The sequence below is a fragment of the Schistocerca americana genome, chromosome 4 (assembly GCF_021461395.2).
Source record: "Schistocerca americana isolate TAMUIC-IGC-003095 chromosome 4, iqSchAmer2.1, whole genome shotgun sequence".
Classification (NCBI taxonomy): domain Eukaryota; kingdom Metazoa; phylum Arthropoda; class Insecta; order Orthoptera; family Acrididae; genus Schistocerca; species Schistocerca americana.
In genome coordinates, this window is record NC_060122.1 from 278,862,927 (window position 1) to 278,876,602 (window position 13,676).

Consider the following 13,676-nt stretch of genomic DNA (forward strand, 5'->3'; position numbering starts at 1 on the left):
TATAATAATGCTGAATGATGAATAAAGAATCTGAATGTTATGAAAAGGAGAGCTGGTACTCACCAGAGAGCGGAGATGCTGAGTTGCAGATAGGCACAACAAAAAGACTGTTGGAAAGTGAGCTGAGCACACCGCCCAACAAAACATTCTTCATTTCAGTGACTGCTTCATGGCCTGAATCCTTCCCACCAACACCAGCTTTTCTGAATTACACAGCGAGAAATCTCCCTGCAATATATTCTACGTCCCCGTAACCATCCTGGTCTCGACCTCAATTAGTCATTGTCTTCACCCATCTAATCCCTTCTCTATTCCCATTCCAGCATTACACAGCCCTCTATTTGACCAACGCACCCTTGGTCTTTTTACTTCTCTCTTTTTCCACTCCCATCTCCCCCCCCCCCCCCCCCATCCCCCCGCTCTCCGTCCAATGTCCCGACTGCATCTAGCTGCCCTACCTTCTCTCTCCACCTCGTCCCTGTGTGCTCTCACAGGCAGTACTGTCCCTACCCTACCCTGCTACCACTCCTCCTCCCCACTGCAGCCTCCTCCTTACCCTCCACCCAACACCCAGTTGCCTCTCCCATCATGCGCTGCAGCTCACAGTCTGGCTTCAGCTGTCAGAAAATGGTCGGGAGCTATATGGTGAGTAGCAACTATCCTTTTCAAAATGTTGTTACACTGTACTAGTGGAAAGTTGTGCATGATCACACCACTTTAGCCATTGAAAATTCATGAAGAGCAAAATTTCAGGGCATTTAAGGTCAGTACTTGAAATCTGGAACATCAAAGAACAGCAAACTGATGAAGGAACATTTGTTCCGAAAGCCAGGAACGTAAATTTTTGGTTCTGTTTTTTGTGTATCTATCGGCTGTACTGAGCTGAGATAAGTACTGGCCAGCCCCTCTATCTCTTTGTTAGTATTTGTTACACTAACCAATCTGTAAGATATATGAGGTATACTTCTTGCAGTGATGAAATTGACACACACTATTGTTTCGGAGGGGAAGAAAAAAAAAAAAAAAAACAGAGAGAAACTTGCAATTGAGTAAATAGTTACTTTCTAATATTCTTCATACTGGTACTTCAGAAGTGAAATTACATGAAATGACAAAGATCTCATTCTGTGTGATCCCAAGCAAATCGCAAAGTGTGACTAGATGCCAAAAGTAGTGTACAAAACCAAGATGAAAAATCAGAAGTGTCACCATGGTACAAGTCGTTTCACTAAAACATTACAAGTAGTTAGACAGTGAAGCTGCCCATCCACTGTCCCAAAACAGGTATTTCAAGCAGTTTAATAGAAGAAAAGAATATTATCATGGTAAGTGTTGAGAGTAGACAAGCATGAGCCTTTCAGTTCAGAGCATGACATTCACTATAAATTTGAGCCAAAGAGTGGCTGAGGACTTTCTTCACTGCCTACAAGAAACTAACACAAAGAGACACTGAGAAAAATGGACCAGAAACAATAGGTTTTGCTACGTGCCAATGCCCTTGCACAGCAGCCTTCATGCATAAAAGAAATAGTGGCTCCCTATTTGTCCCTGCTGATTATTATTATTTGTTCCATGCCTAAAAATGAAATCAATGAAACAATATTTTGCAATCGTGGGGTGGGGGAGGAGGGAGGGAGGGAGGGAGGGAGGGAGGGAGGGAGGGAGGGAGTGCACACAACATGGCAGTGGTTTTTGAAATTACTTTAGAGCAGCAGTACAGATGTTGGTGCAAGAACACAAATGCAAGAACAAAAATCTCTGTAAATGATGTGACTTTTTGCCTCTACCCATATTGAGACAATATTTGAATTGATTGTATCTGAGAAGTTATCTAATAACACAAATAATCAACACTAAATATCTAAAAGTATAAGTTTTCCTTATCTCACTAATCAATAAGCAAAAATGGGATATCATTGTCATTATTTAACAGAACTTACACAGCATGTACTGCATCATCTTCATAGATCCAGGATACATTAACTTCACTCCAAATGTGTGAGCAATGATGTAAGTGAGAATGTGACAAGGTATAGCAAATACGTTCTCAACTGCTGAACCTCGAACCGATGGTCTGTCAGCGTACATCCTGAATTTCTTCTCCTCCCTGTTGGATCATTTTTCAATTATGGCAAATGCATAATGAACAATTCCAAATTTGTATTTGAAACTTGGTATGTTTACTAATAAATCGGCTCTCTGCAGTAATATAAATAAGAGCACCCCGACAGTTGCTCCAGCAACTGTATTATAATACAAGAGACAATAACAATCAATTAACAGTACCTAATAAAGAGTACACAGAGCACAGAATAACTTCAATTATATTTTTTGATAAAAACTGCATGTTGCACAAAATACTCTTCAATGTCATAATAAAATGTACAAAAAGGAGAAACTTAGTCTAGTCAATAAACAGTAATATCAAGTTTCAAAAGTAAGTTAAAACATTCAAGGTCTCAAAAATACAGAGATAGAATATGCACCCCCTTTTGCAAAAATTGAATGAAAGTAAATATTCATTATGAAAATTATCTAATTTGGAAGCAAGTACCTAGCACTTCACCATATAGTTTTCATAATGGATGTTTACTTTAATTTTCACAAGAACAGCATGATGATGATTAGCTGCTGTGTTTTCTGAAACAACTTTCTATATGATTATTACAACTAATTTCTACATGAGGTCAATTCCTCATTTCATGATATACTTATTCTTACAGACCTCCAGCATACTGAAGGTGAAACAGGACCACAACTTTTTCTTTATTGAAGTAAACTGTTGGAATTTGTCATGAGTTGCATTAAGAAGTAGCCTTTATTTAATGGTGGTTCGGACACTGTGTCCATTCTTAAACCACCCAGTTCATAACTGAAATACAGTCAAGTATGCATGTTTGGAACATCCCACAGCATACTATTCAAATGGCAAAGCAGATAGTTTAAAATACAATAGGCAAGTTACAGTGAATGATATTGTTCACTTAAAATGCCATTTCTGACAAAATTCCAACCACTTATACACTATGTGATCAAAAGGATCTGAACACCTGACTGAAAATGACTTACAAGTTCATAGCACCCTCCATCAGTAATGCTGAAATTCAATACAGTGTTGGCCTTCCCTTAGCCTTGATGACAGCTTCCACTCTCGCAGGCATACGTTCAATCAGGTGCTGGAAGGTTTCTTGGGGAATGGCAGCCTATTCTCCACGGAGTGCTGCGCTGAGGAGAGATATCGATGTCAGTCAGCGAGGCCTGGTACAAAGTCGCCATTCCAAAACATCCCAAAGATGTTCTACACGATTAGGTCAGGACTCTGTGCAGGCCAGTCCATTACAGGGATGTTACTGTCATGTAACCACTCTGCCACAGGCCGTGCATTATGAACAGGTGCTCAATTGTGTTGAAAGATGCAATCACCATCTCCGAATTGCTCTTCAACACTGGGAAGCAACAAGGTGCTTAAAACATCAATGTAGGCCTGGGCTGTGATAGTGCCATGCAAATGACAAGGGGTGCAAGCCCCCTCCAAGAAGAACATGACCACACGATAAGACTACCGCCTCCGAAATTTACTGTTGGCACAACACACGCTGGCAGATGATGTTCACCGGCAATTCGTCATACCCACACCTTGCCATCTGATCGCCACATTGTGTAGCGTGATTCGTCACTCCACACAACGTTTTTCCAATGTTCAATCGTCCAATGTTTATGCCCCTTACACCAAGCGGCTGCTCAACCATGAAATCCAAGTTTCTTCACCTCCCACGTAACTGTCACAGTACTTGCAGTGGATCCTTATGCAGTTTGGAATTCCTGTGTGATGGTATGGACATATGTCTGCCTATTACATATTATGATCCTCTTCAACTGTCGGCGGTCTCTGTCAGTCAACAGAGGAGGTCGGCCTGTATGATTCAGTGCTGTACGTGTCCCTTCACGTTTCCACTTCACTATCACATCAGAAACAGGGAACCTAGGGATGTTCAGGAGTGTAGAAATCGTGTACAGATGTATTACACACGTGACACCCAATCACCTGATCACATTTGAAGTCCATGAGTTCTGCGGAGTGTCCCATTCTGCTCTCTCACAATGTCTAATGACTACTGAGGTCACTGGTATGGAGTACTTGGCAGTAGGTGGCAGCACAATGCAAGTATCTTTTTGGGGGTGTCGGGATACTTTTGATCACATAGTGTATCTTATCTCACTTTGATCCTGTAATATACTGCAGGTAAGATTCAATTTTCTTCCATGGACTGTTTATTTAAAAAGAAATATACTGAATCATATTTGTTACTCATTTCTGCTAACTTAATTTACAGAATGGTGCAGATATATACACACACTCAATTTGGAAATAATGTCGGGAAGACAGAAGCATTAATTGCATAGCTAAATAAAATAATTATGTCTACCAGTTCTATCAAACATATTACTGTCTAGCTTTTCCGGAACCAAACACACTGAGGCAGCACAGCGCTGGGAAAAAAAAAAAAAAAAAAAACCCACACACACACACACACACACACACACACACACACACACACACACATTCTACAGTCAGAAAGCATTATACTGTGTCAACAGACAATGTAGGCAACAAAAAGCAATTACGTAACACAGCCTAAAGTTGCAACCAGGCTCTACTGGGGGGGTGATTCATATGACCCCACCTTTCCATCAGAATTTTGCTGAAAATGAAATTGTATGAATTGTAGTCACAGAGACAACATAAAATAAATATCAAATTCCTCATCTTAAGAAGTCAATTGTTTTGACAAATGGCTTAAGAAAATCTCAGACCAAGAGGTAAAAGAATAAATTATTACTATTTGCATGCAATACAACCTTCAAAAGGTTGTGATCAAATCCTCTCTCTTCCTCGAAAGTCACTAAGTATCCCACATCTACTAACCTTGCTGTGTAAACATGAACTCATAAAATAGGATGTATGATATTTGGGTAAAAAATGATATGCAATCAAAACAGTAAGCATATAAAACTACACTTATTCAATAGCTTACTGAATTACTCAACTAGGTGAATAAATAACGCAGAAACCCTCAGCACAATACACTTTATCCTGAGAGGCACTTGTAAAATGATCCACCCCATAAAATTTAAGTATAAAAATTTTAAGTACAAGCCTCAGACAATTTGAGCTTTCTATACACCTTGATTATCTTTTTCTTCAAACGATTCACAATTTATGGATGTTATTGTCCTCAATTTGATTCTCAGATATTATTCTTACACTGTATTTGACCTTTATCTCAAATTTTCCTTCTCAAATACTTCTTAGTTTGTGGTTTTTCATGTTTCAGTATCGTCAGCTTGTTATGTGCAATAATTTATTGACGATTTTATGTCTTTCACATTAAACAACTTTCGTATACAGATGCCCTATGTAAGCAATATTGGAACGGAGAGGGGCTATCAGAATAATTTTAAGTGTTGGAAGTTAACGAGCCATAGCACCTTTTGTCAGGATCCAAAAGGTATTAAGTTATTCAGTTTTGGTCTACTCTACTATCTTAAGATGGGCAGTTATCGTGAACAAATACTACTGTAACAAATTACTTTTACTGCTCATCACATCATTCATGCAATGCCCAGTGTCAACAGAAAATGTCAGTTTGTTTCCCATTACAAACAGAACTATTTTTTAATACAAATTTTATGTGCCCATTCGAGAGAACATTCTCCAGTAAGTCTGGTCCGATGTTTGTTTTATTGATATGTACTAACAGAGATAGTTAAACATGAAAGTAAATAGCAATCCAGCAGTGACTCAGCTGTGCTGTCACTGCTGGGATACTGGTTATTCTTTAAGTTTTACTGTTCCTGGTAATAACATTGATAAAACAAATGTCACACTAGACTACTGTGGGACCATTGTATCAAATGGCACCTAAATTCCACTTTAAAAATAATTTTGTTTGTAACAGGAAAGAAACCGACACTTTCCATCAACACTGGGCATTGCACGAGAGATCTGATCAGCACCATTTGTATACAAAATTATTCTTTTTACCTACTTGGTAGTAAATATCAAGTGTCTTTATAGCAGCTAATCTTATTATACAACTGAAATACATAAGTGTGCTTGAAACATCAACACCTACTCTAAAATACTTGACTGACCTAAAAGACAGCTTCCAAAAATTCTAAACCCGAATTTGGAAATTATCTGGCTACACTGTAAATCTGAATATTTTCTAGCATATTCAGCAGACTGCTACTATGGATATCTACATTTCTGTAAAACTTCTCATAGTCTTTGAGATGCGGAGGAACTTGGGAGTAGATTAATTTCTTGAAATTAACTGCATCAGAACGGGTTATTAAAGAGAGAGATCGTGTAACTACAACTGTTATGCTGAATTATGGTGTTATTTTCATTTGTGGTTATTTTAATTCATAAGCAGCACATTCTAAAGTTTTTATGGTAAAGTAAATTACATTCTTTTATGTCTTCCAGCATATTCTTGCAAAACTTGACACTTTCATGCAGATATCTAGGCAACACGAACAAAGGATTTAAAGTATATCAGTGTGACAAATTACTCCTCTTATTTTTAAAATATACATATAAATCCATGTTTACAATGCATAGCTAAAGAGCTGCTGAGAACATTATTTCACCTAGTGTATCACATAAATATGTAGTACAAATAACATTAAGTAAAACTGATGTCACCTTTAAATTTCACTTTTACTATTTAACATTTCAAAAATAAAGCCAGCAAAAACTGATATTCTGTCATCTGTGTGAAGGGACTTGCAGAAATGCTGTAAAACCCATATCAAAGTGATTAGATCACGATTTAAAATTTGAACCTATTGAATAAGAGCCCACAATTTTTAACACAGTGAAACCCTGTACAGTCCACATTGCAATCTTCAGTGTTGGACATATCCCCAATAAAGACATTTACAAGTCTGTATGTGACAGCAATAAACACCGTATTTTAAAATCAATTCCTGCGATTTTAACAAAGTTAATACCAACAAACTGTGTTGTAAGATCTTAGCTGGTAGTACAAGTACTGATGATGGTTTGCTTGACAGCACACTTGGGGTAAAAAGACAAATCAATAAACAGTGGGAATTATATTCTTATTTTTCATGTATATTTACTTGCATAACACTGCTTCAAAAATGTTTAGGTCAAATGTTATTGAAGAAACCAAAATGAAATGCACACGTACACTTGACAGCACAGAAAGTGGTGGTGGCGGCTGGAATTTGAATTTACTGCTCTGTTACACCAGAGCTAATAACATTATAGAGTGTACAGTGTTGTTGATAAAAGTAAAGGACACTTATGAGAGTAACTGAGGGGAAGGCATCTTATTTACACTCATCACAAAGCACACACCCTCTCAGAAAAACACAAGATAACCTACTCCATTTCATTCCTATGGCTTCAGATGTGGAAAAGACTTCATACTGAGAGATGGACTCAAGTGCAGAACAATATGAAATACCTAAATATCACAGCACTTGGTACACTGATTTCACTGTTCAGTGAAGTGAACAGACACAGGCTTGGGATCAAGTCCTGCATACAGCAGTTTTTTGTTTTTGTTTTACTGTGTTGATTTCTTCAATCTAAAAGTGACATGAAATTAATGGAATGAACAGTTTGCAGTTCTTTATAAGACTTTTTGGCCCTGAAGAGGGCATAGCATATGGTTTCTTTACTACTTAATATCCTGTATAAATGGCTTCCACTTCAATGACCATTTGCACCCTGTGAGGAAACGGGTCTGAGATACGAATAATAAGTCTCTTCTTTTATGGTATCTTGTCAAAGGCTGCTACGATGATGATATGACGGTAATCACAGGTTCTTGGCACAGGGTAAGACCAGTTTTCTCACATGGTACATTTTGGATCCAACCATACAGTTTAAATTGCTGAGATCTGCAGCAGAAGGTGGCGAGTCCAAATGAAAAATCTCATTCTCTTCTGAAAGTCATTCCTTTACCATGCTTAACATTTGTACCGGAGACAGATCCTCCTGGAAATATTGGGCAGCATCAAGTTTGGCACTCATCCTGTGAAGCATCCCACATTCACAGGAAAACCTCCACCCCCAAACCTGCCACTGACACATGGTCACTGTGAAACGAGTCACAAATGTATTTGGGGCCAAAATGAATACTATGCAACCTGTACACTCATACTCATACTGGAACATTATCCACTGGGAAAAATATTGGTGCTTCACAAAATATACATTCACATTTTGTCGGCAAATGCTGATCACTATAGAAGATCATCATCACAGAGCTTCCCTTGAAGGTCACATGTCTGCATTAATATGTCAACCAATGAAGTTGGAAAAACAGTAGTACGTTTCCATTGCAGTATGTTTAAATAAGGATTTTCCAATAATGCATTTGGATTGAGTTTGGGCTTATTACCCTGGACTGGTATTGTTACACAACAATACCAAGCTCCCACACACCTACTAATTATCCATTACAACAACTGTGTTTAATCAATTGTTGCCCAGTATATTCAGAAAAGTCATATCACACCCTAGCCTCCCATGCCATTGGATTCCCTTCCCCCACAAGAGCCTGCTGAAAAGGAGACTTGGCCCAAGAATTGTGTACTGCCATAAGCCACTGCAGAACAAATGGTGGATGATGGATCCAACTATTCACATTAGCCAGTCAGTCAATGGAGCAGAATACTGTCACCATATGTGCCGATAACATCTAGAATACCACTGCCACATGTGGGGATAAAATCCAATGTGATAAGATACTCCATAACAACATTCCCCTTTTAATAAGATCATACTGCAACAGTATTCAGGAGTTCAACTTTTCTAAATCTGCCCATAAAGTTTTTAGGTCACTAGGCCTTGGTTTTTGAAAAAGCTGAGAGCAACTGGAAATATATTGCACCTATTAGAGCAGTTATCTACCAACCAGAACATCGTGAATTTAGATCCTCACACTTAATACTTTTTGCTTTATTTTTGTTTGATGCAGATAATTGAAAGCCTTTAATAAAGCTCAAGATCGATAACCATAATACATACTGTTTTTATTATCTTTCTTACGGTTAACAAATTACGTACAGATATGTTTGCATGGAAATAATTTGAGTTTCTTTTCAGGCAACTGTTGGATAAAAGGAATGTGATTTTTTTTTTGTTTTTGTTTTTTTATTCAGCATGCCTGGTGCAGAGAAAATTTGTGTCTTAAATGTTTTTATGACATTCACCATTGTCAAGACAAAGTTCAAGAATATCTCACTTTTAGCCACCACAAGTGGGAGAGGTGCTTGGTTGTGCATTTTACTCTACTTTTTTGAGATATAATGATGTTCAGTGTTCACCTATGGCATGCTAATATGAAATTTTTCACAAAAATTGCTAAGTGAAAAATCCGTGTGATGAGAATTTTACAGACATTACATATATTGTGCATAAATTTTCATAGTAAATCAATATTCGTGATTTACAGTTACTGTAGCACATATTAGGACTAATGTATTGTGTTACATTTAGTTTTCCCTTTAAAAAATAAGGCAATGGATGCATGTATAAGTGACAGATGGTGCAATAAGTAATCGTGTACATGACACCAATGAATCTTCCTTGAACACTAGAATGACGGAATTTGCGACATTCCTTAGAATGACGGAAAGGGGTAATTTTAACCTCACATAAAGTATTTTTGTATTTGACTTAAACAAGTACTTTATTTTCATGTATGTTAATCCCTATCTTTTTGCAAGTTACAACTTTCATTATTTAAAATGATAATTAATACAATACTTACTTATTTGACCAAAAAAGTATTTTCACGATTTATCACTGCTCATACTAACAAGTTCCCTAAACTGTAGAGTTTAATATATTAACTATCTGTAGAACATTTTACACACATTTACTATATATGGTCCATATTATACTCGCACATGTTCACGCATTGTTTTACTGTACTTTTTACTCAAGTCATTGGAATCTGATAGGTGTACTTAGCAAAATGGTTCTACTTTACACCCACATTTTCCACACACAGCTTTGTGGCATTTTACACCATTTTCGTTGGATCTGTTGCCTTTCAAGAAGCTGATTTGGCACTCCTGCTTTCTAAATGATTGTATGCTCATATTTTCCTCTTTTGTCTGTTCTTCCTCCTACTCTTTCATTCCCTTAAGTTCATTTGCTATCTGAATGAATTTATTTCCTTCCATTTTCTCGTTTGTTATGATTTTGTAGATGACCCCCCACATTTATTTCCCTGATGGCCAAGATGTAGAAGACATGAATCAACGCTCTCCTACAAGCAACATTTGTATTATATTTACAGATCAGTTAATCAATCTTGTCTTCTCCATATTTTGTTGCATTGTAAAATGTTGTGGTTTCAGGTCTCTTCTTCTCTTCTTTGCTTATTGCCACTTCAATATGCAGTGTACTCAGGAAGATGATATTTTTATTCTACTTTCCTTGGTATACAGCCATGGTGCAGTCTGTGTTGCCAGTTCGTCGCAGGATGGTGGAGGAGTATATTTCAGCATTTGGCTTCTTTACCTCATTGGGGATTTCATGATGGATCTTGTTTACTGTACTAAGTAACTAAGTTGTTTTTCCTCGAACTTCTTAGCAAGCTGAAGAGATGTGAAGAAGTTGTCTGTTGCCACATTTCTGCTTTGATTTAGAAATGGCTCTATGCCACATAGAATGACATACAATAAACTCCCGTCTATCCAAAGCGATTGGGATGGCAAGTCCCCCTGTTTTCAAGTGTGAAACACCCCAAATTGCGTCAATACTGCGAAATATGATCGTGAAACTTGCGTAGGGTATGTACAATATTATTGATACACTTGTGAATAAGTCTACATGTTCTTGACTGAAAAAATTGTGTTGACATGTTAAAAAGGCACCAAAGTACCATTGAAAACTCAAAGTTTTTAAATGCTGAATAACAAAGCTCATTTATTTTGCGTTCTTATAGAAAAAAATCTGCCTTATTTGGCAGCAGGAAAAAACAGGAGTTTTAATTTTATTACCTATTCTTTTGAGTAAAAAATAAATTACTGTACAAAATTATGAAACAAATCTAGAGATTATTCAAAGGAACGAAAAGTTTGTCTAGAGAAACTTTAAAGTAAAAAATCCAAAAACTTTTAACTTGTGTATGTTGAGGTTCTAGGACGCTTCATTAGAATTTATTTTTTGGTAAAAAAAAGTCTTTTTTGCGCTTGAGAAACTTTTGTTGTGGCAATAAATCTCCAATGTTGGAAACAAACAATCTCAGGATAAGTCGCATCCTCCTGTTGGCTCATGTACTCCAGGGCAGTTTGGATCGCTTCGTAACCGACTTTGCGAGGAATCTTTTTCTCTGCTTCATCATCAGAGACATATTCTTCTGACGCTTTCTGATTGGCCGCAATTTGGATGATTTCTTCCTCAGTCAAATCAAAAGAGTCATTTTTCGTACACTCTCCAACATCTTCAAAGTTCACATCTTCACAACCCAGTAGCTTCTCCAGTAAATTCACCAAAATTGTGTCATTTTCACCTGTTTCTGGCACATCGGCTTGAGTTTCTGTGTTGCGTCCTTCTTTCCACTGCTGATGAGTTGTTTTATGATCTAAGAGTATTTACCAAGACCTAACGAGAGCAATTGGAGGAATTAGATTCCAACTTCAGCAATCCAATGAATGACACTTAAAAACATTGATTTTTTTAAGAGCTTGCACAAAACCTTCTTTAGCATCAATCGCAACAGTTAAGTATTCCAGCAGCTTGTGTCTGTAATGGTTTTTCATTGCCTCAAGAACACCTTGGTCCATCAGTTGACATAGACACATGAAGTTTGGTGGGAGAAATACAACTTTGATATCCCCATCTTATAGATCATCTGGGTAAGAATGAGCATTGCCCATAAGAAGTAGCACTTTTCGAGGAAGTCCATTTTCCTCCATGTATTTTTCTACAGCTGGAACAAACTCTGCCTGGAACCACTCTTTGAAGATTGGCAAAGGTTTAATCAGCTGGTTGCCATCTCAATGCTCTTTGTTTTGTGGATTTGCCAATTAAAGTAAGACACAGTTTATGACTGCTAGTGGCATTACTGCATGTGAGGACATTAACGCTTTCTTTGCTTTTTCTATATCAAAATGCAGTTTTTTCTTGTTTAGAGGCAAGGGTTTTTGTTGGCAATATTTTGTAATTCGACCTGTTTCATCACAGTTGTAAAGTTGATCGCCAGTATAATCTCCTCTGTCGATGATTGTGTGCAGTTTCTTCTCAAAAAATCAGCAATAGCAGCTCCATCCCCTGATAATGATTCGCCGCTGACGACAATTTCACAAATACCATGCCACTTCTTGAACCAATCCAGCCAGCCATCACTTCCAAGGAATTGTTGCCCCTTTCCTTCAATCAGCTGATAAAAAGTTATTGCTTTTTGACGAAGTACAGGACCTGAAACTGGCACACCTTTGGCTATTTCTTGTTCATGCCACAAAAATAAGGCCTCTTAACTGAAGATGTGCACCTTTTCTCATTTTTTTTTTTTTCCAGATTTCACTGCACTGCCTGATGCTTGGATGGAACAAAATTTTTCAATTTCTGATCGATTTGTCTTCTAATCAGTAATCATACTCATACCGCCGTTCAAATCTGCAGTAACTTTCGCGGGTGGCTCACCAGTGTCAATTCTCTGCAAAACGCAAAGTTTTTGTTCCAACGAGATCACACTATTTTCCCGTTTCATGTGTCTTTTTTTACTGACACTCGACTGATTCTTTTTTTGTTTTTGGCCACTTCTATCTCTGGACATTTTAAAGCACATAGCACGAGCACGAAACGTTAAATCGAAAACATACAGATCCACGAACGGACAACACTCGAGATGTACTGGACAAAGCTTCTGATTTTTGAAACCAGGCTGTGGCACCCCTCTCCCCTAACCTACACAAGCCCACACAGCAACACAACAGTGCATTGTACATTCACTGTTAAATTAATAAACGCTCACTTCATCTGATGTACCGACAACAGGCAAAAAGTGTTTGGCACTGCACACTTATTGTCAGTTTCAAAGGGGCTACGTCACGCTGCACAGAGCAAAACTGTACATACTGTACTTCCATGCAATTCCAATGGATGGCAATGACATGAAACCATGCAATATGAACAAGAAACATGCTAGAACTTCAACACATGCACGAATTGAAGACACTCGGACTTTTGATACACACCAGAGCACTGATTAGCTGTAGACTGCTGGAAAACACCAGCAAATGCATGGCTCCAGGCACCGACAAGTTGAAACTTGCCATGTGTCAGTGTAGCTATCCAAAAGTGTAGCTGTGCAACGCGTCAGACAGCGCCAGTGTGAGCCGCGAAAATTGGAAAAATTTGTTCGCATAAATCGAACTTCGGATAGATGCGATTTGGATGAACGGGAGTCTACTGTATTCTCCGAATGGCTGCTTTTCTCTAAGCATATCCTCTTTTCCAAGGTATGAGAAAGCACTAATTATCTGTCATAACATCAGCAACAATTCAGAATTTGGAAACATATTTGTCACATTTGTTGGGCCTCAGTTGAGTGAACCTGCAACTTGTTTTTCTTGCTGATGGTTATTTTTCTATGGTTATATTTTCTCCAGTTCAT

At 37.8% G+C, this 13,676-nt stretch overlaps 1 protein-coding gene across 1 annotated transcript in view; it reads right to left on the reverse strand.

Annotated features, from left to right (window-relative positions):
- Positions 1–13,676, reverse strand: part of LOC124612428 (phosphatidylserine lipase ABHD16A) — a 157,305-nt gene that overhangs the window by 119,744 nt on the left and 23,885 nt on the right. The window contains exon 5 of the mRNA XM_047140634.1: positions 1,941–2,107. Coding sequence (XP_046996590.1) covers positions 1,941–2,107 — 167 coding nt within the window. The remainder of the gene's footprint in view (positions 1–1,940; positions 2,108–13,676) is intronic.